This window comes from Diabrotica virgifera, chromosome 5, assembly GCF_917563875.1.
Source record: "Diabrotica virgifera virgifera chromosome 5, PGI_DIABVI_V3a".
Taxonomy (NCBI): Eukaryota; Metazoa; Arthropoda; class Insecta; order Coleoptera; family Chrysomelidae; genus Diabrotica; species Diabrotica virgifera.
The window spans coordinates 71,932,245-71,943,368 of NC_065447.1; the positions used below are offsets into that span (position 1 = coordinate 71,932,245).

At 37.5% G+C, this 11,124-nt stretch overlaps 1 protein-coding gene across 1 annotated transcript; it reads right to left on the bottom strand.

Moving 5' to 3' along the window:
* Nucleotides 1–8,190: 8,190 nt before the first annotated feature.
* LOC126885380 (general transcription factor II-I repeat domain-containing protein 2-like) lies at nucleotides 8,191–9,987 on the bottom strand. Its single transcript, XM_050651941.1, has one exon. It carries the CDS (start codon nucleotides 9,985–9,987, stop codon nucleotides 8,191–8,193), a length of 1,797 nt encoding a protein of 598 aa, XP_050507898.1.
* Nucleotides 9,988–11,124: the final 1,137 nt, after the last annotated feature.

Genomic DNA, 11,124 nt, shown 5'->3' on the forward strand with positions numbered 1-11,124 from the left:
GACGCAGAACGTGACATTTGAACGTGAATGAGTGACGTGAATGACGTGACATTTGACGTAGGACGTGACATTTGAACGTGAATGACGTGACATTCGACTTGCTATCTTCTGCTACCGTCTGCTAATCTCTATTACCTTCTGCTTCGCTCTGCTACACTCTGCTGACCCCTTATACCGCTCTGTGATCGTCTGTGCCTTCGTGAAATTCGACGCAGAACGTGAATGACGTGACGTGAATGACGTGACATGTGACGTAGGACGTAAATGACGTGACGTGAATGACGTGAAATTCGAAGCAGAACGTGACATTTGAACGTGAATGACGTGACATGTGACGTAGGGCGTAAATGACGTGACGTGAATGACGTGAAATTCGACGCAGAACGTGACATTTGAACGTGAATGAGTGACGTGAATGACGTGACGTGAATGACGTGTCGTGAATGACGTGACCTGAATGACGTGAAATTCGACGCAGAACGTGAATGACGTGACGTGAATGACGTGACATGTGACGTAGGACGTGACATTTGAACGTGAATGACGTGACATTCGACTTGCTACCCTCTGTTACCCTCTGCTACCCTTTGCTGTTACATTAAAAGCGGTTTAGAATATAACGTCTGTACGTCTCTGTGATCGTCTGTGCCTTCTGTTAGCGTGTCTCTGATGACGTCTGTACGTCTCAGGTACCGTCTGTGTCTTCTATTAGCGTGTCTCTGATGACGTCTGTACCCCTCTGTGATCGTCTGTGCCTTCTGTCAGCGTGTCTCTGATGACGTCTGTACCCCTCTGTGATCGTCTGTGCCTTCTGTCAGCGTGTCTCTGATGACGTCTGTACCCCTCTGTGCCTTCTGTTAGCGTGTCTCTGATGACGTCTGTATGTCTCTGGTACCCTCTGGGATCATTACGGTGTAATTCCAGCCTGCCATAACCATATAATGGGAATCTTTGATTGTAACATGTCATGGCACGTACAGCACGTTTTATGAAGAAAAATTACAGAAAACAAAAAATCCCGACACTTACTTGGTTGAAAAAGTACTTAGACGAAAAGGCAATAAGATGTATGTTAAATGGTTAGGATTGGATAGCAATCACAACAGCTGGATTACTAGTTCAGATGTAGTTTAAGGATCTATATTTCGATACGCCGCGTAGACATACATTTTTTAGAAAATGCTGACAATTACACGCAAAGAGTGGGGGATTGAAAAAGTATAAATTCTCTCAGCAACCATCCGTCACATTCAGTTTGAGTTTCTCCAACCGACTTGTGTATTCAGTTGCAACAGCAGTAATATGGCTTCTCAAGATAGGATCCTGGACGCCCATATAAAAAGCATGGAAAACGGAAAGTTTACCTTGGACAGAGGAGTCCTGTGATGGACATTTAAGTCAACCTTGGACAAAAATTCAATACAAATTAAATGGGTCAATTCTCTATTAGACATGATACAGTCTAGCTTGGACTGAACTATTCTAAATAAAATTCCAAGAGTTATCGCATTCAAAAAGTGTTTTTTGTATTACGAAATAAAAGACCAAGATGTTACATATTATTTATTAACAAATTATAATAATTCTAATAATTTTAAAATTGTTTCTCTTTGCAGTTCTGCCTTTTTATTTAAACCTAAATTCATTAGTTCACTAATAATTTTTCGTTTTTGATGCATTTTTTCTTTGTATGATTTTCGTATCGCCATCCCACGTTCAGTTTTGTAAAATGTTCTTCGCTTTTCATTTGCTTCATTTTTCCTTCTAATACCTTCCTCACCTCTTTCACACTTGCAGGTTGATTTGACATGTAGTTCATGCTCTGATGTATATTTTTCTAAATTGCTAACGCCTCTGCTCGCTAGGGTAGAAATTTCTTTGCGTATACCTGCACAGAACTTTCCTCTCGAATGTAACCATTCCGATTTAAATATTCTTCTCTCGTAATGGGAGTGAGGTTTACCTAAAAGTCCATCTCCATCTCGACGAAGGGGTTTTTGACCATCAGCACAGGCAATGTATCTCAAAACACCAACACAATGATCCAAACAAATAATTTTTCTAAATGTAGTTTTTGGATGTAGTCTTTTCCCTGCACGTTGTAGTTTCTTCTTGTAAGCCAACATTGTAGATCCATTCGTAAAATGAATTAATGAATGGAGATGTTCGTGTGCAGTACTTCCGTCGTCTGCTACTAAATGACAACGGCAAATGGAATACCATTTTACATTAGGAGCACATGCTAGAAGAGAAAAATCACTCTCATTTAAGAGTAAATGATACCATTCTCTTGGTGACTCTTCGTAATCCTTTGCCATATCCGCCGGAGAAAGAGCATTAATGTCGTTGACACTCAAAAGAGCCAGATAGTCACTTTTTGACAAAATAGACATATTTTAACTGGATACTTAAGAACAAAGAACTGAACTCTGAAAGCTGTCTCACTAGACTAAAAGAGTCCTTACAAAGTCGTTAAATTTATCTGCCAGTACAGCTTCCCCCACCCTAATTGATTACTTTACGCATGCGCCATTCACGCGGTCAAAGGTCAAAGTCTCGCTGTCTAGACCTGCAATAATTAACCAAGTTAATCCAACAATTTCGACCTGCTGTTCTGACACAGTACCTAAATCACAACCCCACGTTCGATGTAGAAATTATGAATTCAATTATTTAGATATCTCGATAGTCAGGAACTTTACATTTTCCATTACCAATTGTCTTAGTTTGCAGAAATCACCACACTCAAATTCGAGTGGACTACCCTAATTGAGCAGGTCGAAATTGTTGGATTAACTTGGTTAATTATTGCAGGTCTAGACAGCGAGACTTTGACCTTTGACCGCGTGAATGGCGCATGCGTAAATTAATCAATTAGGGTGGGGGAAGCTGTACTGGCAGATAAATTTAACGACTTTGTAAGGACTCTTTTAGTCTAGTGAGACAGCTTTCAGAGTTCAGTTCTTTGTTCTTAAGTATCCAGTTAAAATATGTCTATTTTGTCAAAAAGTGACTATCTGGCTCTTTTGAGTGTCAACGACATTAATGCTCTTTCTCCGGCGGATATGGCAAAGGATTACGAAGAGTCACCAAGAGAATGGTATCATTTACTCTTAAATGAGAGTGATTTTTCTCTTCTAGCATGTGCTCCTAATGTAAAATGGTATTCCATTTGCCGTTGTCATTTAGTAGCAGACGACGGAAGTACTGCACACGAACATCTCCATTCATTAATTCATTTTACGAATGGATCTACAATGTTGGCTTACAAGAAGAAACTACAACGTGCAGGGAAAAGACTACATCCAAAAACTACATTTAGAAAAATTATTTGTTTGGATCATTGTGTTGGTGTTTTGAGATACATTGCCTGTGCTGATGGTCAAAAACCCCTTCGTCGAGATGGAGATGGACTTATAGGTAAACCTCACTCCCATTACGAGAGAAGAATATTTAAATCGGAATGGTTACATTCGAGAGGAAAGTTCTGTGCAGGTATACGCAAAGAAATTTCTACCCTAGCGAGCAGAGGCGTTAGCAATTTAGAAAAATATACATCAGAGCATGAACTACATGTCAAATCAACCTGCAAGTGTGAAAGAGGTGAGGAAGGTATTAGAAGGAAAAATGAAGCAAATGAAAAGCGAAGAACATTTTACAAAACTGAACGTGGGATGGCGATACGAAAATCATACAAAGAAAAAATGCATCAAAAACGAAAAATTATTAGTGAACTAATGAATTTAGGTTTAAATAAAAAGGCAGAACTGCAAAGAGAAACAATTTTAAAATTATTAGAATTATTATAATTTGTTAATAAATAATATGTAACATCTTGGTCTTTTATTTCGTAATACAAAAAACACTTTTTGAATGCGATAACTCTTGGAATTTTATTTAGAATAGTTCAGTCCAAGCTAGACTGTATCATGTCTAATAGAGAATTGACCCATTTAATTTGTATTGAATTTTTGTCCAAGGTTGACTTAAATGTCCATCACAGGACTCCTCTGTCCAAGGTAAACTTTCCGTTTTCCATGCTTTTTATATGGGCGTCCAGGATCCTATAGTCCAAATGCAGACTCATCGGATTGAGGCTATTGTCGCATGGAGTTCAATGACTTTAAATCGCAAGTTTGTTTGATTAATTGTTTAATAGTGGTTTAATTAAAAAGAACACGCATTTGTAACAGAAGCAACGTTACCTGTAGTAAAAGGCGTACCATCCACTTGCAAAAACATCAACAATAACGGGAAAAAAACTACAAAAAATATGACATTTTTTTTGTTTAAAAATTCTGTTTCTTTTGTGTTCTCCTAGTCGGAGATGTAAACATGATAAACATGTATACTTGTAGAAAAAAATACAGAGCGCAAATGGAAACTGCTAGAAGAGCAAAGTCATTTAAATTTAAGAGTAAATTATACTTAAAAACAAAAAGCTGAACTCTCAAAGATGTGCCACTAGACTAAATGAGTTATCCACACTAATTGATTATTTTACGCATGCGGCATTAACACGGTCAAAGTTAAAAATATTGTTATCTAGACTTGTATCTAACCAATCTAATACAAAAATTTCGAACTTCTACTTACAAAATACGCTAAATACGCTTACCTAGATAAGGATAGATAGGCTAACAGAAGGGCGCAAAGATATGCAGAGACACACTAAGCCAACCAAACACCATCACTGAGACGCTAACAGAAGGGCGTAAAGATGTGCAGAGACACACTAAGCCAACCAAACACCATCACTGATGCGGTAACAGAACACCAGAGAGGTATGCACAGACTCGCTAAGCTAAGCAGACACCACAGTTGACACGCTAGCAGAACGCCAGAGAGGTATGCACAGACACGCTAAGAAAAGCAGACACCACAATTGACACGCTAGCAGAATGCCAAAGAGGTCAAACTTGGAAAAAATTTAATACAAATTAAATGTGGTGAATTCTCTGTTACACATTATACAGCCTAGCTTGGACTGGACTATTCTAAATAAAATTTCAAGGATAATCCAATTCAAAAAGTGTTTTTGTGTTAGGAAATAAAATACCAAGATGTTACTTGTTATTTATTAAAGAAATTATACTGGTATCATTTACTCTTAAATGAGAGTGATTTCTCTTCTTGCATGTGCTCCTAATGTAAAATGGTATTCCATTTGCCGTTGTCATTTAGTAGCAGACGACAGAAGTACTGCACACGAACATCTCCATTCATTAATTCACTTTACAAATGGATCTACAATGTTGGCTTACAAGAAGAAAATACAACGTGCAGGGAAAAGATTACATCCAAAAACTACATTTAGAAAAATTATTTGTTTGGATCATTGTGCTGGTGTGTTAAGAAACATTGCCTGTACTGATGGTCAAAAACCCCTTGGAATTGTTGTTATTAAAAACAAGGATAATCTTTGTTTACCTCGCGCTCTTGTGGTTGCTAAAGCTCACTCTCATTACGAGAGAAGGGTATTTAAGTCAGAATGGTTACATTCGAGAGGAAAATTCATGCTTGATGTCTCAAATATCCTCGAGAATCTCTATGAATACCTGTGACTTCTAATATTTTTCATAATTGATGCTGTTAAAGCCAGTTAGGATAGGTGATGTCATAGCTCCTTTTAAAGGTAGTGACGTGTGCAACCGATGAACTGGTATGTATATAATAAAAAGTACGCTAAATAAATTCTGTAATATTTTATTTGTTAAAAATTAATACGTATAAAACACAGAACTTTTAGTATATTCATTCTTGAAGGTCGGATATGTTATCTGTTATTAAGATGAACTTAAATTCTGAAGTTTTACTTGGTTGTTCTAAAATTTCTTGTTTTCTTGAAGTATGTGTCTGTTATTAGTCAATAATATCTAGGTACCTCAGTTCTTCTATAATTTCAGCTGCTTCTTTTCCGGTTAAAGCGTCGGCTTTTGAAAGAATTTCAAGGCCTTTCACAAGCATGTTCGGGTCGCCATGTTCGCTATACAGACACCATATCTCTTCCAGTTCGTCAAGTATCTGCTTCTTTGCTATATCACAAACCCTTCTTTCAGCAGTTCTTGTGGGAACATCAACACGGTTTTTCTTTGAACCTTGCATCGGCATGTCTTTTGTTTCCTGACCATTCTGCGATATATGCCTTCTTTTTTTACACTGTTGTTGTATGCCTGATGTATCTTCTTCTTGTGTTTCGGCATTTCTTGAGGTACCATGTAAGGCCTTTGTTCTTCTTCTTCTTTTTCCTAGATACATTGGCTTAATAATTTTTTCGTATTTTGCTGTGTGAGATTGGTGGCGTAGACGCCCTCGTCCATCCTTATGTACTCCTGATACGTCTAGAAGAGTTTTGTAAATTTTTTGATCGGCTAGAGTATATTGTGTAGGTTCCTTCGAGAAAATCAGGTCGTACAGGCCAGGTGTAGCTTTAAAAATGTGTGAATCCATTTGAATGCTATCTTTACCGAACTCAATGGTGTGATTTCCAAACTCCCATTCACCCGTCTCCCAGTTATACTTGGGACCAAATATCTGGTCAGTATTCCCTAAATTTTGCGTATATGTTTCTAAATAAGGGTTGTACGATGTTTGTATATGTAGAGGTTCGTCGTCACTGATCTGTGATGGTTGATTAATGTGTGACTCATCTTCGTTGAGATCTGGTTTAGGAACATTTTCATTCACATAATTGGTTATTTCTTTAAGAGGCGTAGTTATTGGCTTAAACGTTGTCTGTAGAACCTCTTTCTCATCAGCTTGCATTCTTCTAAGAGCTTTGTACTTTTCTCTCACTATTGCCGCAAGTTTGTTTACTTGAACCGCTCTATTTGAAGACATGTTAACAAATGACTTCTCGACTTTAAAATGCTTGTATTTATACCTCTGTGACCTTCTGTTAGCGTGTCTCTGTAGACGCTTGTACGTCTCAGGTAACCCTCTGTGATCGCCTGTATCTTCTCTTAGCGTGTCTCTGATGACGTCTGTACGTCTGAGGTACCCCCTCTGTACTTCTGAAGTACTGCAGTTAGTAATGAAAGTGGTGGGGAATAATCAAGATTTTTAGGTGTTTACATTTAAAATTTTCTATTTATACTTATTGTAAAGTGTTTATAGTACTTGCTCTAAAAAAGATTTTTAGGTGTTTACATTTAAAATTTTCTATTTATACTTATTGTAAAGTGTTTGTAGTACTTGCTCTAAAAATCTTGATTATTCCCCACCACTTTCATTACTAACTGCAGTACTTCAGAAGTACAGAGGGGGTACCTCAGACGTACAGACGTCATCAGAGACACGCTAACAGAAGATACAGGCGATCACAGAGGGTTACCTGAGACGTACAAGCGTCTACAGAGACACGCTAACAGAAGGTCACAGAGGTATAAATACAAGCATTTTAAAGTCGAGAAGTCATTTGTTAACATGTCTTCAAATAGAGCGGTTCAATAAACAAACTTGCGGCAATAGTGAGAGAAAAGTACAAAGCTCTTAGAAGAATGCAAGCTGATGAGAAAGAGGTTCTACAGACAACGTTTAAGCCAATAACTACGCCTCTTAAAGAAATAACCAATTATGTGAATGAAAATGTTCCTAAACCAGATCTCAACGAAGATGAGTCACACATTAATCAACCATCACAGATCAGTGACGACGAACCTCTACATATACAAACATCGTACAACCCTTATTTAGAAACATATACGCAAAATTTAGGGAATACTGACCAGATATTTGGTCCCAAGTATAACTGGGAGACGGGTGAATGGGAGTTTGGAAATCACACCACTGAGTTCGGTAAAGATAGCATTCAAATGGATTCACACATTTTTAAAGCTACACCTGGCCTGTACGACCTGATTTTCTCGAAGGAACCTACACAATATACTCTAGCCCAGGGGTCTCCAAACTACGGCCCGAGGGCCACATCCGGCCCGCAGACAGATTTTGTCCGGCCCGCGGAGACATACTTGAAAACTCCTTAATATTTTTTATAGCAAATAAAATGTTTGTGATAAGTTGGATAAAGAAACACAGAATGGTAATGAGTAAAGACATGTATAATTTATGCAGTAAATTTAACTTCAGCATATAATAACTAACAAATTATTGAAATGAATCCAACTAACATTTTATACATTGTAAGTAATGAACAACACATACCTTATAACAAACATGACATATGAAATGCTAATGAGATGTATGTAATTGAGATTTTCCACCGACAATAGTTTGTAGTTGTGGACTAATTTTACTTGTACCAATTATTAAAAGAGATTTAAGATGCTCGTCAGTTAATTTAGATCTGTATACATTTTTTGTGTACTTCATTTTGGAGAAGGCTTTCTCACACAAATAAGTAGTACCAAAAACGGAAAACAGCCCACGAGCAAATTTATGCAAATTATCAAATTGTGTCAGTGCAAGACTCTTATAAAATTCCAACAAAGATGAGTTTTCATATTTGTTCTTAATTATATCACTGCACTGAAGATCAATCATTTCCATTTGAAGTTCCGGGGCTAGGGTTTCAATGTCAGCATCAAAAGGATTTTGAAAAATCTTAATTTGATTCGCAATGGCATCAAAGTCCGAGAAACGAGTATCAAAATTTATCTTCAAAGCACTCAAAGTTTCGATTGCAAAATCGATAGGAAACTCAGTCTCAGTAGTGTGGCTGAATATTTCACATGTTTTAAAATGTAAAAAACATTTACTTCGTAGTTGTGATTGAAACAGTATCAATTTCATCCGGAATGACTTGATATTAGTGTATAAATCAGGAAGATGCTGGTTTTCTCCTTGCAATCTCAAATTCAGTTCGTTCACATGTTTTGTCAAATCAACATAGAATGCTAACTTCCATAGCCATGCGTTGTTTTGTGATTCAGTAAGAGGGCGGTGCTTTTCATTCAAAAAAATTTCGATCACTGCTCGAAGTTCAAAAAAGCGCTGAAGGACTTTCCCACAACTAAGCCAGCGTACGGCAGTATGATAAGGTAAGTCTGTTTCTCCAATCTCTGCAATAAATTGTCGGAATTGTCGGTGATTCAGCCCAAAAGATCTGATGAAATTAACAGTTGATATGACTGGTTTCAGAACGTCAGACATATCCAAACATTTTCCGCACAAAGACTGTTGATGAATGATACAATGTAAGACTAATGGTTTTGAGCCGCCGTCATTTTCTACAGCCTTTGACACAAGAGCGACCACTCCTTTATCTTTCCCACTCATGTTTTTGCCTCCATCAGTTGTAGTACATTTCAAGTTTTTCCATCGAAGGTTCTTTTTATTAATGGCCATTTCAACTCCTTTAAAAATATCGATACCAGTAGTTGTGCCATGAATACTATACATATCAAGAAGTTCTTCGTGCACTTCATAGCTTTTATCTACTCCTCTAATATAAATCAACACCTGAGCAGTATCTGACACATCCGTTGACTCATCCAAGGCCAAAGAAAACCACTCAACATGTCCATTTTTGTCGAACAGTTGAGAGGATATATTTTCAGCGATGTTTTGTACCCTTCGAGCCACAGTGTTTGCTGACATACTGACAGTTTTTAATAAATTTACCTTTTCAGGGCACATTTCTTCGACTACTGCAATTATGCATTCCTTGATCATTTCTCCATCGGTGAATGGTTTTCCACGTTTTGCAATTTCAAGAGCCACACGAAAGCTGGCACGAGTTGCCGCCTCTTGTTCAGTTTTGACTTTTGTAAATAAAGATTGCTGCGATTTCAATCCGCACTTCAAAGCTTCGAATTTTTCTGTCCGCACAATTCCTGTATATTTTGAGTAATTTTGAGAATGTTTTGTTTCATAATGACGTTTCATGTTATATTCTTTGAGAACGGCTATGCTTTCATTGCAAATCAAACATAGCGCCTTGTTACTGGACTCAATTACGAAATACTGAATGTTCCACTGATCTTTGAATTTTCTGCATTCACTATCAATTTTTCGCTTCTTTTCCATTCTACTAAATCACACACAAAAGCAACAATTCAAATCAAATCAAAATACTGTTACACGCACAAACTTGTTTTAAGGAGGTACGCCCTATTTTATTTCACAACAGTTTCATAGGAACTGACTTGTAGTAACGCCACTATTGTCATCGCCAGCTAACTTGGCGGAGCGCACAAACCCAAAATTGCTTACTGGCTTAGGTGGGGTCTTTAGTCTCCTCCCAGTTATCAGGGGCGTAACACTTAAGTGATTTGCGGCTATTATTTTTCAGACTTCTTATTATTTCGGATAGTTAAGTGTGTTTGTGACAATTTCTAACGATGGCGTTGAAAAATAGTAGAAAGAATAATTATGTTATTAGTGGACAATCTCGGGAGAGATTGGAGATTTCCGCTGGTGGAAATATTTTGTTTGTTTGTGTCTACCTTGTATTAAATTAAAATATATCAAAAATAGGTGAATATTTGACATACTTAATAATGTTGACAGCTTACCACACTTACAAAAAATTAAATTATTCGTTATTTTACGGGAACAAATTAAATACAGGAAAATTAATAATATGCAGTGTTGCCATCTTGGCCCTCGGAACTTACAGGAGTAATCAGTATGGCCCTAAGGCTGGAAAGTTTGGAGACCCCTGCTCTAGCCGATCAAAAAATTTACAAAACTCTTCTAGACGTATCAGGAGTACATAAGGATGGACGAGGGCGTCTACGCCACCAATCTCACACAGCAAAATACGAAAAAATTATTAAGCCAATGTATCTAGGAAAAAGAAGAAGAAGAACAAAGGCCTTACATGGTACCTCAAGAAATGCCGAAACACAAGAAGAAGATACATCAGGCATACAACAACAGTGTAAAAAAAGAAGGCATATATCGCAGAATGGTCAGGAAACAAAAGACATGCCGATGCAAGGTTCAAAGAAAAACCGTGTTGATGTTCCCACAAGAACTGCTGAAAGAAGGGTTTGTGATATAGCAAAGAAGCAGATACTTGACGAACTGGAAGAGATATGGTGTCTGTATAGCGAACATGGCGACCCGAACATGCTTGTGAAAGGCCTTGAAATTCTTTCAAAAGCCGACGCTTTAACCGGAAAAGAAGCAGCTGAAATTATAGAAGAACTGAGGTACCTA

Coding starts and splice junctions, on each gene's coding strand:
- LOC126885380 (XM_050651941.1), bottom strand. CDS start 9,987: ATGGAAAAGAAGCGAAAAATTGATAGTGAATGCAGAAAATTCAAAGAT.